This window comes from Bos indicus x Bos taurus, chromosome 17 (genome assembly GCF_003369695.1).
Source record: "Bos indicus x Bos taurus breed Angus x Brahman F1 hybrid chromosome 17, Bos_hybrid_MaternalHap_v2.0, whole genome shotgun sequence".
In the NCBI taxonomy this organism is placed as follows: domain Eukaryota; kingdom Metazoa; phylum Chordata; class Mammalia; order Artiodactyla; family Bovidae; genus Bos; species Bos indicus x Bos taurus.
The window spans coordinates 32948656-32965931 of NC_040092.1; the positions used below are offsets into that span (position 1 = coordinate 32948656).

Genomic DNA, 17276 nt, shown 5'->3' on the forward strand with positions numbered 1-17276 from the left:
CCAGAGGAGCCTGGTGAGCTACAGTCTGTGTCATCACAAAGAATTGGACACGACTGAGTGACAAACACACACACAGTGAGAAATTTTAATCCTCAAAAACAATACTTGCTTCCATGGCTGTTTTCCCCTGGGACAGGGCAATGGACGCAGCGTGCGATGGGTGTCTAAGTTGCTAAACATAACTCTGCTCATTTAGGAGCATAGAAACTACCGCGGGATGGCGGTTGTTGCTGAATCATTTAACTCTTAAGTGTTCTTCAATAAGAGATAAACTTTGAGGATGATGTGGTACTTCCACTGCTTCTTAGAATTTAGGAAGTACTTTTCTGCTTTCTTCAGCTCATCTCCCCTGAAATGTGACACTTTGGGCTCCCTGCCACCTGGAAGCAGAGGAAGCATGGGGCAAGGGTGTGCTCGGCCTAACTCTGAGGTCTCTTTTGTAATTTTCATGGTTAATTCAAAAGGTAATTACCTTAGAATTACTTCTGTGTGAAGTTTAGGAACTATTCAAAAACTCTTATTTTTTTAAAAGCTCTAAAGAACCCTTGAGGTAGTTTTGGACAAACGCAATAACTTAAATCAGTATCTTTTACTTCTAGAATTCCTTATCCGCCTGTCTTAAAAAGATGCAGTTGCTCAAGAGTCCAGGGCTGAAGAAATGCCTCAAAACCGAGTTGTAGATGACTGGAATATAATCACAGATTTTCCTGCATTTTGACTTGTGAATTTGAATGAAATAGCAGCTCTGGGGCATGGTCTTCCTTTTGGGTGTAAGTTATAGTAAACTCAGAAACAGCCTTCATAAGATTTAGGTTGAAATTGCTGTTTAAGAACAAAGTTAAACTTTGTTTAAGAGCAAAGTTTACTGAATCACTTTGCCATATAGCAGAAACTAACACAACCTTATAAATCAACTATACGCCAATAAAAATTAATTAAAGGTACTTTATTTTAGAACAGTTTTAGGTTTACAGAAAAGTTGAGAGGCTGGTACAAAGAGTTCTCATATATCCCCTCACAGTTTCTCCTATTGATATTTTACAAGTATTTTACAATACTGTACACAGTTAATAAACTGATTAAGTGAAAGTGAAGTCACTCAGATGTGTCCGACTCTTTGCGACCCCATGAACTGTAGCCTACCAGGATCCTCCGTCCATGGGATTTTCCAGGCAAGAGTACTGGAGTGGGTTGCCATTTCCTTCTCCAGGGGATCTTCCTGACCCAGGGATCAAACCCGGTCTCCCGCATTGTAGGCAGATGCTTTACTGTCTGAGCCACCAGGGAAGTCCAAAAAACTGATTATAACACAGTCAAAAAAAAAAGTTTTACTCAAAATCATAACAGTCCACCATGGATTTTTCCGCAACATTTCCCTGAAGTATGTGATGACAGCAGTTATCACAGTATGGAATATTTTTGTTTTAAAGGCTCTGGTACTTTACCAAGTTGTGAGGGGTTGGGGTCGAGGACAGGTTTAAAATATGACTTTTTCCTCCTGGGGATGATAGAAATGAAATGATTTTATCAAGAGTGCTGGTGGGCCTGTCTCCCATCCCCCATGCCCTTTCTTTAGGGACAGAGGAGAAAGGATGGTCGTGGTCTCTGCACAACCCTAAGGGATGATGTGAAGATCCATCTCCTACTTAGGTGTGTAAGGCCTTGAAGAACTGCTAGTCCTCTCTGCCCCCTGGTGGCCACATGCAGAATTGCCTCAGCCTGTCTGGGTACAGGGGCTGAGAACAGCTTTTCCCCTGCCCTCTGTCCCAGTTACTCCCCGGGGTCGAGCTCACCATGTGTGCAGGTCATGGATACCATCGGCTCTGCAGGAGTGTGGCCCTGTTCCCTCTTTGCGGCACAGCCTGTTGCTAGATGCAGAGATTAGAAAAACATGTAAAACAGTGACTTTGAGGTGTTTCTTCTCTGTCGGAGGAGATGGAATATAAAGTGGCTGCACAGATCTCACGTGGGGGCCCATGTGGGTGGCTCACGAAGCAGTCCCTGCTGCCGGTGGGTAGAGTTGTAGGACACTTTCCCAGGGGTGAGGAGGGCCAGTGTGTTCGAGGGACTCTGTGTTAGGCTGGGCCCCCCCCTGCCAGCTATCTGTATGGGAGCGGTGCAAAGACTATTGGTGGGGGCTTTATTGGGAAGCCAGCCTGGGGGGCTTTGGGAGCAGGTGGTGACAGGCTCGAAAAGCGCAGGCAGGTCTGTGCTCTGAGGCTGGTGGGCTCCCTTTATACCATCCGTGGTATAAAAGCTGGATTAATACAGATGGTCATCCAGGGGCCTTTTGCATGTTTTATAAATAATTAATTTGACTTATTTTTTGGCCAGATAAACATATGAAAAGGATGCATTGATATATACAAATTCTAAAGTATATAAGTTTTGGTAGTATTTAAAAGTTTGTAATTATTGATGTTACTGTGTGCCTGCCTTTCTGCAAATCTCACAGGTCATGAAATCAGCTGCCCTGCTTCCCGAGGGTCTGTATGTGCCATGTGTCATTATGAGGCTCTATGTCTTTTAGTCATATGACCCAGTCAAGAAGAAGAGTCGTGCATGCACGTGTGCCCAGTCACTTCAGTCCTGTCCAACTCTTTGCGACCCCATGGACTGTAGCCTGCTAGGCTCCTCTGTCCATGGGATTCTCTAGGCAAGGATACTGGAGTGGGTTGTCATACCTTCCTCCAGATGACCTTTATGCTGGTATGCAACTAGTATCTCAGTAACACATCCAGGGTTGCAGGCCTTTGCAGCAGTGGGGAGGAGGACACCAGAGCACATGTTCTTTTCATTACCTTCCAAGGGTGGTTTTTAAATGTTTTAGTTAGAGAACCACGGCTTCTGCTAGGTAAAACTTTTAAGCTTACCCTGGTGTGGGTAGACACAGCAAAGCCAGCAGATGTCCCCCCAACTTCGGTCGTCCACCTCCTGGCTGTGGCCGGGAGCTTGAGCCTTGGATAGTTTGGCTTTTAACCTCCTTGTCATTGTTGTGCAGGACAGAACTGTAATTCCTTGCTAGTGGTCTAAGGCTGGAAAGATGCAGTACCTCGTTGTCTTGGCAACAGAGAGCGGTGGGTCAGCACTGCAGTCTCTGGTCCTGAGAGGCTGGCACGGCGGTTCACCATGTGGGCCTGGACCTCTAGCGTGGTCTTGGCCTTAGTTCCTGTGATGATTGAGATGCAGTATTTTTAAAGGAATCAACCTTACCTCTTAAATTGATCTTGTAACTAACTGGAAGGTTGTACCTTACTTGTGATTCTGGTTCAAATATGTAGCTTCATATATGAAATAAGAACTCACTTTAAAGGAGAAGGATATATTGTTTCTCATAGTAGAGTGTAGCAAACCTCCTCCCCCTCCCGCCCACTCCATTTGCAGAGCATCTGTGGAGGAGGAGGACAGGAAAGGTGAGGGATGGTCTCCTCTCTCAGCTCTTCAAAGGTCATGTTAAAATACACCCTTAGTGCTTAGCCAGTCCTCATGCTGGTAAACAAGGGGAGTTAAAACCTAGTTCTGGTGAATCTTAAGTTTGCTCTGAGGCTGATTCCCTCCCGAGCGAGGCTCTTAAGAGGTACCAGAGAAGGCGCCCAGGATGTGGAAAGCTTTCCTGACTTCTTCACGTTGGCCCTGGGTTGTGTTTACAGACTCTGAGCAAGAGGATTCCTTAGGTTGTGAGCAGTCATTCTCCTCAGTGACCTACAGCAGGGATCCCCAACCCCGGGGTCAGATTTTAAGAACAGGCTGCACAGCAGGAGGTGAGCTGTGGGCAAAGTGAGTGAGGCTTCATCTGCAGCTCCCTATCACTCTCATTACTGGCTGAACCATACCCCCCGAACCCTTCCTCCCCCCTGCCCCAGTCTGTGGAAAAATTGTCTTCCATGAAACTCTACCCTACTGACCAGAAGGTTGAGTACCTCTGACTTAGAGAATACTTTTGGGTTTGATACATGGTTTATATTTGGGGCCAAAAAAAGTCTTTTTCATGGAATACTGCATTCCTGTGGGTCCATCAGTGTTCTTGTCTACAGGGCTATAGCAGTTTTATGACTTTTCGTTGCTTTCAAATAACATCTATTTTTGAAAAAAAGGATGTCCTTCCTCGAAAAGATCTATTGTTGGAAAAATGCTGCTTCCTGGTTAAAGCAACATGTTCCTGTTTGTGTCTAAGACTAGAGAATTTTGTCGGGGAAGGATCACTTATATTTTTGAGGGCCTTTTAAAATAGCAGTGGTTATGTGGATTTTGTCATGGAAGTGTAACGGGAGGTTAGAAGGTTGTTTGCAAATCATGGTTTCTTGACAAATGACTGTTGGAGTATTTCAGGTGATGTAAGGCTCCAGAATTTTTTCCCTATAGTCAAGTTTGTTGAAAACTTCACTGTGAATGTTTCTTTGTGTAGAAACGGGAAAAAAAAGCATCCACGAATGTAAGTCCTGGAAGGGCCTGTGTTTCCTTGTTCCTCTTACGAGGGAGTTTGCTTTGAGATGCCATCCATGTGGCAGGTCTCTGATTGGTTTGAGCAGTAAGTCTCCTCAGCACCTGCCCTTATGCCTGTTTGTTTCCTTGCTGGGTGAAGGCAGTTCCGTGTACCAGCTCATAGGTGATTTTGGCAAAGGCCAGCCCTGAAGGGGCGATGAGGGTTGAAACCTTTGCGTGAAAAGTGGGGGAAGTGTGAGGGGAAGGTGCTGAGGAGTGAGGGGGCTCCCGGCAGAGCCTGGATCCCTGGGTCTTGTCCCTCACGCCCCAGTGTATTTCATTTCTGAAACCTCCGACCACCTGCAGATTTATTTGGACTGTGGAAATGTAGACGTCGACCGATAGTTCCCCTGGGAAGATACAAGACCGCTCTGATCACTCACATTTGCTTCAGGTCTTCTCTCAATAGCCTGTAGACCAGCGTGGGGGACCTAGACTGAGGGTGGGGGTGATTCAGGTCACTGGACACCTGCGGAAAGGGTAGAAGGAATTGATAAGAAAGAAAAGACCACATTGCCTATTTCAAAATACCACCCAGCCCACCTTGCTCCTAGGAGAGGAGAAGAAAACCTGTCTTCCTTTTTGCCTTTCAGTGTCTTTAAGTCCTCTGCAATCCTTCATCTCCAGTAAACCTAGTCTTTGGCTCTTGGGCTCTGTGTTGCTGGAAGCCTGGCTACCAGCAGCTTTCCCCTTTCTTAGTCTGAATCTCTGTGGCTCCTCTCTGCTCATTGTCTTTCATCCCTGGGAGTCTGAGACCAGAGATTTCCTGATGCCTTTCCCTAAGCTTTCCGACTCACCCAAACCTGTTCTGGTCACAAGCGAAACATTACATCAACTTACTTGTTGCTTGCAGACGTCAGAGTGTTACACTGACTCTGTTAGTTACAGAGAAGAGATCTCAGGTTGAGGTGGACTCTCTGTAAAGTCATCTAATTCCAGCTAGATGAAACGGCCTTCCCTGTGACAGCTTCGTGTGGAAACATGGTGTCTGTCCTGGAGTTTCCAAGCTCCTTGAGGCACAGACCATGTGACGCAAGTTTCTTTTCTTAGACTCACTCTAAGAGTAATAGAGGAAACCCTGGACGTCATCTGACCCTTTGCGACTCCATGATCTGTAGCCCACCAGACTCCTCTGTCCATGGAATTCTTCAGGCAAGAATACTGGAGTGGGTAGCCGTTCCTTTCTCCAGGGGATCTTCCTGACCCAGAGATCTGCACTTTTGAAAAATCCTATTTCTTTCTACTCCTTTGCTAAATAGACTTTTTCAGTGTAAATGTATGTGCCTGATTAGAGTTAATGAACGTAAATAGTCTTGCCTGTTAGAAGTACTGTGGGCCTTGGGCAGCTTATAACAGGCTGATCAATATTTCAGTGAAAAAAATGTCAGACATTCGTGTTAGACTCAGATTATAAACTCTTCAGAAATGGGAGGGTAGTTTCTCTGTTACTATTTAAGGACTGCAGCAGCACACACATTTATAATACATAAAATAGAATGTGAATCTTAGCATTATTCAGAAGGACTTTCCACTATGAGGATTAAAGAAAACTCATTATTTGAGACATTTGTATTGGCTTTTCCTACCTGCACAAAAAATATTATGACTGGGGTAGGAAGGGGTTTAGGACTGGAGAGTGGGGATGGTTTTGTTTTAGCTTTCTTATTTGTATTGAATTTTTAGATCTACATGTAGATTTCAGTCTATAAATAGCTTTCATAAGGTTTGTGGTAAATAAAGCTACAGATGAATAAAATGAAAGTCCATCACCTTATCTGAAAGTTTAACATCAGAAGGTGCTACTTTAAATTTCTGTATTGGTAAGTTTTAAATTGGGGCAATTGAGAATCATAAATGAGGTCTTCCCTCCACCCCCACCCTCAGCACATCATAATATTGTTCTAAAATCTTCTTGGAATCCTCTTAGAAAGGTTTTAATTTCCTTGCCTAGTTTATTCTTTCAATCATTATCCGTTATCTGTGCCCTTAATATATGAAATCTAATTGCACGCATAGTTTGAATTGTTCTCAAAGGTACCCTTAAGGTTACAAAAATTTTTTCTTACCCGAGACAGAGGATTAAATTTAACCGACGTAGTACAAGATTTGTGCAATGAAAAGTACAGAACATTGTTGAAAGAAATTAAGGAAGACCTAAGTAAAGGGAAAAACATCCCATGTCATGGATTAGGAGACTTAATATTGTTACAGGAGCAACATTACCTGAATTGATGTTTAGTTCCGTTGCAATCCTTTTTAAAGCTGGCTTTTCTGCAAAGATTTACAAGCTGATTCTAAAATTCACATGTACCCAAGAAACTAGAATAAGGTTGAAACATTGACAATTTCTGATTTCACACTTGCTCCAAAGCTGCATAAATGAGACCTTATGTGGTTCTGGCAAGAGGACGGACTTGTAGACCAGTGGAATAGATCTCAGAGTACAGACATAAATACTGACACTTGTGATCCTTTGATCTTTAGCAAGGGTAGCGATACAGTTCACTGGGGGGAAATAGTGTGTTTCAACAGAGGATGATAGGATAACTGGATATCTACATGTACAAGAATGAAGTTGAATGCTTACCTTACTGTATATGTAAAATAACTAAAATAATTAAAATAATTAAAAATGGAGTATAGACTTAAACATAAGAGCTACGACTGTAGAAGAAGAAACTCTTTGTAGAAGCAAATATCTTAATAAATCTTTGTGACCTTGGATCAGATAACTGTTTCTTAAATATGACTATAAAAACATACACAACAAAAGAGTAGGTAAGTTGAACTTTATCAGAATTAAAAACCCTGTGCTTCAAAGGTTACTATCCAAGATAGTGAAATGACAGCCCACTGAAAGGGAGAGAATGTTACCCAATAATGTATCTGGAAAGGGCCTTCTATCCAGAATACATAAAGAATCCTTAACATGCAGTGATGAAGACAAATAGCCCAATTAAAAAGTGAACAAAGAATTGAATAGATATTTACCCAAAGACGTGTAAATGGCCAGTAAGCACATGAAAAATTGTCATTAGGGAAATACAGAGCAACACCTTCAAACACACCTTGGAAGGCTGAAATAGAAAAGACAGACATTAGTGTTGGCAAGGATGTATGTGGGGAAATTAGAGGCCTCAGACCCTGCTGATAGGATTGTAAGTGATGTAGCCACTTAGGTAAACAAGCTAAAGACAAGTGTTATCTTATGAATGAGCAGTTCTGCTCCAGGTATATACATTCCCATGAGAACTAAAGACAGGTGTGCAAGCAGAAATGTATGCATGAGAGTTGATAACAGCATATTCATACCAGTCATAAAGCAGGGAAAGCCCAAATGTCCATCAGCTGATGGATGGATAAACAAAATGTGGCATCTGTCTACCGTGGAATATTATTTTGCAATACAAAGGAAAGTATCATTACCTGCTGCAGCGTAGATGAACCCTGAAGGTATTAGGCCAAGAGAAAGAAGCCAGTCACAAAAGAGCGTGTATTCCATTGTGAGATTCCATTTACACGAAATGTCCAGAATAGGCAATTCTGTAGGCACAAAACAGATTAATACTTGCCAAGAGCTAGGGAAAGGGAGGATGGGGAGAGAGTACTAATGGTTATCGGGTTGCTTTTTGGGTGGTAAAATGCCAGGAATTATGGTGGTGTTTGACAAAGACAAACCATGGAATTATTCACAAGCGATAAATCTTGGGTTCTAACATATCTGAGAACCTCTGGGCCTGCTTACAGCGAGTCTTTAGAAGGAGGTGTAGCCTCAGTGTGGGGTGGGGGTGGAGGTTTTGCACCCCCTACCTGGTCCTGTGGTCTCCCACCAGAAAAAAAGTGTGAATATCTCAATAGGGCTTTTGTTTTAAAAAGGAAGAGGAAAATTTTACAGATATTTAAAAATATGTTTGTTTTAGATTTTGGCCAAGATTTGGAGGAGGAGTAAATATCTATTCATGTTCTTGAGATCAGAAGCTGCTATTCATTGGAGTCTTAAAATACTAACTCATGTACACCTAAGACTTACATAATATTATACATCAACTGTACCGCAATTTAAAAAAATGATGGTTCCTTGCTGGCTTGTCATGTAAATCAATATAAACAGGATTTTGAATCTTTACCTGTTTTAAACTTTCATGAATTACTAGGACTCTTTTTTCTATGTATTGTAACATGATCTGGAAAAACAAGGCATGTGTCTCTTTTTTAAAAAGAATATTTAAATTTAAATATTTCTGTATGTAAGAAATGTCACTTGGTAAGAATTGGAAAGAAAAATTGGATTCATGCTCATCTTTAAGTGTAGGCATGAAGTAACATGCATTAATTAAGAAAATAATGACTGAATTGGCAAATACTTATACTTGCCTATTAAAACCTTACCTTTGATATTTTACTGTTAAAGCCAGAAAATAATTGGTAACAACTTATGAGGAATTTATTTTCATAACTTCGAGCCAGTGTCATTTATATTTTTATGGCCTTTGTATGTGTCCCAAAGGCAGCTATGATGGATGACATTGTGTAGGCCCAGGATTTCTCTTAATATAAATGTGATTTTTGATGTCTAAAAAACTTGTATTTGAAAAAAGCTATCTTTAATTTGGTCTGTAAATATAATGACTTATTTTAGAAGCCTCTTTTCCTGATAAGTCTAATAATTCCTGTCTTTTTTTCAAACAGGATCTGGAAATAGTGTATTCCTATTTACATGGAATGGAAGCCTTGTCCAACCTGAGAGAGCATCAGCTTAGGTAAGTCAATCTAAGATGAATAACAGTGGGATGCTAGAATTTGATATGATCATTTATTATCCTGTAGAAGTGGGATTAAAGGTAACTTACTTCTGAACACTCTGCCTCATCTGGCCTCTGTACCTGGCCTTGTAAGTTTTACATCCATGTGGTAATTTTTGACATTTCTGCCAGAGTGATCACCTCTCTCCTTCCTGTCCATCTCCTCACCTAAAGTAATAAACACCAGTTGGCGAATACACTGAAGGAGCATTGTTTGCCATCCTGGTAAATAAAAATCAATTTCTTAGCACTCAGATACATATGAAACCAGAATGTTTTTAAGTGTTCAGAGAATGACTCAGTTCGCTGTTTTAGGTCTTTGTATGGAATATATTTATTGCATTAAGTTGTCTGCCCGTTTCTGGGAAACTCACTTTATACCATAGTTGGTTTTATGCGTGTCCACTAGTAAAAATCTCATCACATCTCTTGTACAGCAATACATCAGCCTTATTTGTGGTTATCTGGGCTTATACTAAAAGATCAAAACATCTTGTATAATCTAGTGATTAACTGGAACAGAAAAGAAAGGACCTTGGGAAGATGGATTGCAGGTAAACACCAACTAGGAAGTTATGGGAAAATTCTCTTTCCTCCATCTCCAGATACTTTTGATACCAGCAGTTTTTAATTATGAAAGGAATACTTTTTCTATGTATTTCCCTTTTACTCTTTAAACACTAATTAATTTTTGAGCATGTCAATTTCATATTTAGTTGTTAATTGAAAAACATATCAAGAGGATTGAATACTTCTAAAATTAAATTTTTAATGAAAATCATTTAAAATAGATTGTAGGTTAAGTGTTTAAAAATTCAGTCAAGTTTTATTAGAAAGGGCCAACCCATTGGGAATTTAGAAGATGGCTCAAATTAAAGCTAGGATAATTTCTAAAGTGTGAAATTTTCATTTTATGAATTTTGATGGCAGCTATCCTAGGAAAGGAGAAGGCAGTGGCAACCCACTCCAGTGCTCTTGCCTGGAAAATCCATGGATGGAGAAGCCTGGTAGGCTGCAGTCCATGGGGTCGCTGAGAGTCGGAAATGACTGAGCGACTTCACTTTCATTTTTCATTTTCATGCATTGGAGAAGGAAATAGCAACCCACTTCAGTGTTCTTGCCTAGAGAATCCCAGGGATGGAGAAGCCTGAGGGGCTGCCCTCTATGGGGTCTCAGAGAGTTGGACAGGACTGAAGTGACTTAGCAGCAGCAGCAGCATCCTAGGAAAAGCCTGTAGTGCCAATTATCTGTTGTACTGAGTGCAGTTAACCTGCAAATGCAAATTGATTAATATACAAATGCAAATGTCACTTTTCCATATGCATATAAAACTTCACATGGGTGATATTTTGATAATTAGATTATATTGATTATATAATATGTGTCTGTAGTATATGTGGTCATAAAATTATTTAAGGTAATAGTAATTCTATGCAATAAAATAAGGAAAATTTTAATACATCTTATGAAGATTTTCAAGATTAAAAAAGTAGAGGTAATATAATAAAGCCCCATACACCCCTTAACCTGCTTCAGAACCATGAATTTCCTGCTGTTTCGAAAGTAAATTTTGGCTGGAAATAACTGATTACTTCAACAGTATAGTTTAGTGTATTTGTACCTTAAAAAGTCCATTTTGGAGATCATTCAACTTTGTTGGCATGAACTTACAAGGAGACACCTTTAGGATGTTTATCATGTTCTGCTTATTTGTTTCTCATATTTATGAAAAACATCAGCTGAAACTAAGTCCTTTTTTAGAACAAGATTGGAATACCAAAATGAATAATAGCGAGAAAAGAGGTACAGATAAACTCAATGACTTGGATAAACTGCTTTGTAGTAACCACCATTTCTGGGAAAAATACATCTTATTTAGATGTTACTTCCTTTGAATTTTATAAATAAAGTTTTCCCTGTGGGATTAACAGAGAGCAGTTAAGACTTCCATGTAATGTAGTTTTCCAAATTTAGGAAAACAACAAAAAATAGCAGCTCGTAAGATTTTCCAAGTCTGTTTCCTCAGTACTGGGCGGCAGGACACTGGTATTTGGAGGGGCAGGTGGGGAGGCTTTCCTCTTCGGGAGCCCCGCTTGGTGCGCTGTGGGCCATCCAGTGCGTGCATCCCGAGCGGATCCACGTGCGGTCAGTTGGCTCTGTCGCTGTGAGGTTGCTCACTCCACACAATCTGAAGGTTTCAGAGCTTCACTCAAAACCTGGATGTCTTTCCACACAGTGTCATTTTTCTAATGTTCACTCCCTTAATCCATATGGATTAGAAGCAGCATATTTGCAAAGGGGAGGAGGAAGCTCCAGTTGGGAGTTGAGGCCAAAATATCTTTAAAAAGCAGAGTAACTGCGGCCATTCAGTGTTGGAAACAAGAGATTGCTGGGGAGGGGAAATATATGTGTGTGTGTGTGTATATATATATATATATAAAATAAAGCTGTATATATAGTTGTATATAGTATATGTGTGTGTGTCCATGTATACATTCTTCAGCATTATGGATGAGCATAATTATTATTACACAGGCAATCTTAGACATTAAGGAACAATTAAAATGTGGCTAGTATATTCTTTAGGAATTCGGGGAAGATCAAACAATCTGTTAACAGCATTTAAGAAAAAAAATTTTGGTACTTTCCCCATGTATTTACAGCATTGTCATATAGATGATTTTGCCTTGATCTTCTGTTGGTGCTGGTTAGGCTGATTTGTGCAGTCAGCAGTTGTCACCTGCAAGCCTGCTATGTGCTGGAAATCAGGTCGGCCGTGGAGATGCCACAGTGAAGTTGACCAGACCCCTGCTGCCACGGAGCTTATGTTCCTAGTGGGGCAGACAGGATTTAGGGGTGTAGACCATTGTTGTTTCATTCAGATGTTAGCATGTTGGGCTACTCTTACTTTGTGGTTGAAAAGAGGGAACATTTGTGTCAGCTCAGCCGCTCAGAGATCCCCACGGTGCCGATGGGTCCTGATGCTCTGGGTGGGAGCAGGCAGGAGCCGTGGGAAGGCAAATGTAGGTTGGGATACTCAGTGCAGTCAACAGCGCAGGGCTGTGTATTCAAGGACAGGGGCTTGGATTTTCTCCTGAAGGCAGTGGAGATTAAGAGCAGGTGTGAGGTGCTGTGACTGCATGTCAGGAGAACAGGCAACAGGTGTGCAGAATAGAAGCAGATGCTACCTCTGTAGTCCTCTAGGAGATAATAGTGGGATGATGGCTTAGACGGGTTTCCCAGGTGGATCAGCAGTAAAGAATCCACTTGCCAGTGCTGGAGCTGCAGGAAACTTGGTCCTATTCCTGGGTTGGGAAGATCCATTGGAAGAGTAAATGGCAACCCACTCCAGTGTTCTTGCCTTGATAATTCCATAGACATAGGAGCCTGGCAGGCTATAGTCCCTGGGGCCACAGAGTCAGACAAGACTGAGCGACTGAGCCATGCGAGCACGATGACTGATACCAGGTTTTCACAGGTGGGTGGTGAACGTGGTTAGCCTGGGAGGATGTCTCTTTGAAACAGGAACTGGTGGAAAGATGGGCTGTGAACAAAAGAGAGGAGTCAAGGATGATGATGCCAAAGTTTTTGGCCTAAACAGTTGGGTTCTGACTGGGGAAAAGCAGATTTGTGGGGTATAAATTTAAGATCTTTTTGGATGTTTTGAAGATGAAATGGCTATTACACCAAGTAGGCATTTAGAAGAGTGGGTATCACAGTGAGGGCTTGGGTGTGGGGAGTGGCTTTGGAAGCCATCAGGTTATGGATGACGTTAAAAATCACAGACTGGATGAGGTTACGTGGTACAGAGGAGAAGAGGACTAACAGCCCCTGGAGGTGGTCTGTTTAGAAGTCAAGTAGGGACTTCCCTGGTGGTCAGGTGGTTAGGACTCTGCACTGTTACTGCAGAGGGTCTGGGTTCAATCCCTGGTCAGGAAACTAAGATCCCACAAACCCCATGATGTGGCCGAAAAAAATAAGTCAGGTAGAGGAATGGGCAGGGGCAGGGAGTCCAAAGGAGTCAGAAAAAATGGTTAGTAAGAAATAGAGGAAAACAATAGAATGGGAAAGACTAGAGATCTCTTCAAGAAAATTAGAGATACCAGGGGAACATTTGAGGCAAAGATGGGCACAGTAAAGGACAGAAATGGTATGGGCCTAACAGAAGCAGAAGACATTAAGAAGTGGTGACAAGAATACACAGAAGAACTGTACAAAAAATCTTCATGACCTAGATAATCATGATGTGTGATCACTCACCTAGAGCCAGACATCCTGGAATGCAAAGTCAAATGGGCCTTAGGAAGCATCACTACAAACAAAGCTAGTGGAGGTGATGGAATTCCAGTTGAGCTGTTTCAAATCCTGAAAGATGATGCTGTGAAAGTGCTGCACTCAATATGCCAGCAAATTTGGAAAACTCAGCAGTGGCCACAGGACTGGAAAAGGTCAGTTTTCATTCCAATCCCAAAGAAAGGCAATGCCAAAGAATGTTCAAACTACCACACAGTTGCACTCATCTCACATGCTAGTAATGGTCAAAATTCTCCAAGCAGGGATTCAACAGTATGTGAACTGTGAACTTTCAGATATTCAGGCTGGATTTAGGAAAGGCAGAGGAACCAGAGATCAAGTTGCCAACATCTATCGGGTCATCTAAAAAGCAAGAGAGTTTCAGAAAAACATCTGCTTTATTGACTATGCCAAAGCCTTTAACTCTGTGGATCACAACAAACTGTGGAAAATTCTTAAAGGCAGAAATACCAGACCACCTGACCTGCCTCTTGAGAAATCTGTATGCAGGTCAGGAGGCAACAGTTGGAACTGGACATGGAACAACAGACTGGTCCCAAATTGGGAAAGGAGTATGTCAAGGCTGTATATTGTCACCCTGCTTATTGAACTTCTATGCAGAGTACATCATGAGAAACACTGGGCTGGATGAAGCACAAGCTGGAATCAAGATTGCTGGGGAAATATCAGTAACCTCAGATATGCAGATGACACCACCGTTATGGCAGAAAGCAAAGAAGAACTAAAGAGCCTCTTGATGAAAGTGAAAGAGGAGAGTGAAAAAGTTGGCTTAAAGCTCAACATTCAGAAAACGAAGATCATGGCATCTGCTCCCTTCACTTCATGGCAAATAGATGGGGAAACAGTGGAAACAGTGAGAGACTTAATTTTTGGGGGCTCCAAAATCACTGCAAATGGTGAATGCAGCCATGAAATTAAAAGATGCTTACTCCTTGGAAGAAAAGTTATGACCCACCTAGGCAGCATGTTAAAAAGCAGAGACATTACTTTGCCAACAAAGGTCCATCAAGTCAAAGCAATGGTTTTTCCAGTAGTCATGTATGGCTGTGAGAGTTGGACTATAAAGAAAGCTGAGCACCGAAGAATTGATGCTTTTAAACTGTGGTGTTGAAGAAGACTCTTGAGAGTCCCTTGGTTTGCAAGGAGATCCAACCAGCGCATCCTAAAGGAAATCAGTCCTGAATATTCATTGGAAGGACTGATGCTGAAGCTGAAACTCCAATACTTTGACCACCTGATGCGAAGAACTGACTCATTTGGAAAGACCTTGATGCTGGGAAGGATTGAGGGCGGGAGGAGAAGGGGACGACAGAGAATGAGATGGCTGGATGGCATCACCGACTCAATGGACATGAATTTGAGTAAACTCTGGGAGTTGGTGATGGGCAGGGAGGCCTGGCATGGTGCAGTCCATGGGGTCGCTAAGAGTCTGACACAACTGAGCGACTGAACTGAATTGAATTAGAGGAAAACCAGGAGACTTAGAGAAGATAATGCTGTAAGGAAAAGAGAGTCATCACATGCTACTGAGAAGTAGAATTGATACAAGGTCAGAAAAGACTAAGATACCAGAGAGGATGCTGGTAGTTCTTGGAGGTTTTTTTTTTTTTTTTTTTTTGAGTTTCAAGGACCTAGTGATTGGGGAGTGGGAGAGGAGGATGAGAGAATGGAGACAGTTTATGTAGACAACTCTAAAAAGAGAATTTCCATCATGGGAAAAGCAGAGCGTGGATAGTAGCTGGAGGGGCTGTGGGTTCAAGAGTGTCCCCTCCCTCTGTATGGGCGATGGACCTAAGGTGTATTTATGTATCAAAGGAAGCCATTCAGGAAAGAGGGAGAAACGGGTGATGGGGAGGGAGGAGATGAGCGTGCAGGAGCACAGGAGCCACTGTAGCAGGACTGAGATCTTGGAGAGGATGCGACAGGAAACAGGGCAGAGCCTGTTATATAATTTAAGACCTGGTATTTTTAGACCCATGACTTAAATCTCATCCTTTCCTGGGAAGAATTCGTGTGATTCAGTCTCTTAAAACTCTGTGTTTAATGTGTGTTCAAGGACCCATGCTGCCTCCCGGATTTCAGCGAATGTTTCGGGTGGTCGCAGGAAGAACAAGGCAAAAGAAGTCAGGTGAAGTGTTTTCAAGTGAAAAAGAAATCAAGAGTGAGTGGCATGGTTTGGAGTTTGCAGACAGGGAACACATCTGTGTGTGTTGATCCCAGTGTTTCACAGGTTGGAGGTTGGTTGGTAGCCCCAGTGACCAAAGTGCAGATGCTGTTGAAGTAATCACTTTTATAGCCAGTCCTTATTATTCCTTCTTAGTTTCTCCTTGGGAAGAAATAGTCATTTTCTCTTTTGCATTTCTGTACTTTTGGGACATTTTACTCAGGCTTAATATAATAAGATGTTTTTTGAAGATGCTGTTCTTGAGGTAATTTTGAATACTTAAACATTCATGTTTTCCATAATTTTTTCTTCAGAGATGAATCAGCTGAAATAACAAATCTTTAAGTTATAAAGCATATGCTTAGTCATTTTAGTCATAAAAATAATGACTTTAATGAAAGCCTACTTTTGTCTGAAATTCCATACTGTTAAGTAACATCAGTGTTAAACTGTGGATGACGTTATCACTTTATAAATTAATAGGTTTCCTTTCTGGTTTTCAGCTTCCTTTTCATTTTCTATTTACCTTGGAGAACATTAATTTGTCCACATGTCCTTTACAAAGTATAAAACACATACAATTTTGTTCTCTATGAAATGAATCTGGTGAAGCTGACATCTAACGAAATGTTTCTTTTCAAGCTTTTCTTTACCAGATTCATTTTATTTTGTTAACCTAGGTACCATAAATACTTACCTTGAGGCCAGTAAATGGTTGTGACAATTCATAGAAATAATCTTAATTTTCTACATAATGTCTCATTTACAATTTAAAACTATTAGTGTGTTTTTTAATGACAAATGGTGAACTCATGTCTTTATTTTTTGTTTTACAGGTTGATGTGTGAAACTGTGAGATACGAAAGACATGAAGCCAATGAGGTTTTGTACTAGTAGGTGTCTCCTTTTTCTTTGCACCGTGCGTGATATGGCAGCTAAATGATGCACTTAGAGTATCGGAGAATTACTGGGGACACCTTGTCAAGTCGGCGTTACTTAATTTTGCATTAACTTTTATTGCATATTGTAGCAATGGGAAGCATTTCAGCTGTTTCCGGTCATAAAGTAGAAGTTTGCAGCCCTTTGCTGATAAGTCCGCATATGCATTTATGTGTCTCTCGTGTAGTTCAGAGATGGTATTTGACATTATGGAGTATTTTGACTTTTATCTTTATGAAATGAGAAATAGTCTGGACTGGAGTCTTTCCAAAGGAACAGAGTGCATATATTGCCACCATCACACCAGGTGAGAGGTAATGATAGCATAAATGCCATACTTTGGCTTGTCTTTTTTTTTTCTTTTGACTGCACTCTGTGGCATATGGGATCTTAGTTCCCCAACCAGCTATTGAACCTGGGCCCTCATGGTGAAACCATACAGTCTAACCACTGGACCAGCAACAGGAAAATGAACTGCCCGTGTCTCTCTGGGCTTAGTTTCTTCCTTAAATCATGTTGATATTCTTTTTAAGGTGTGTGACACACTCCTTGAAACAATGGCAACTAGTTTCTTA

General features: G+C 41.4%; 1 protein-coding gene across 11 annotated transcripts in view; it reads left to right on the forward strand.

Annotated features, from left to right (window-relative positions):
- The window catches only part of RAPGEF2 (Rap guanine nucleotide exchange factor 2), a 270343-nt gene that overhangs the window by 74315 nt on the left and 178752 nt on the right, over positions 1-17276 (forward strand). For all 11 annotated transcript variants that reach the window (XM_027567249.1, XM_027567250.1, XM_027567251.1 and 8 more), the window contains exons 2-3: positions 9172-9242; positions 16599-16655. In XM_027567249.1, the coding sequence (XP_027423050.1) occupies positions 9172-9242; positions 16599-16655 (128 nt within the window). The remainder of the gene's footprint in view (positions 1-9171; positions 9243-16598; positions 16656-17276) is intronic.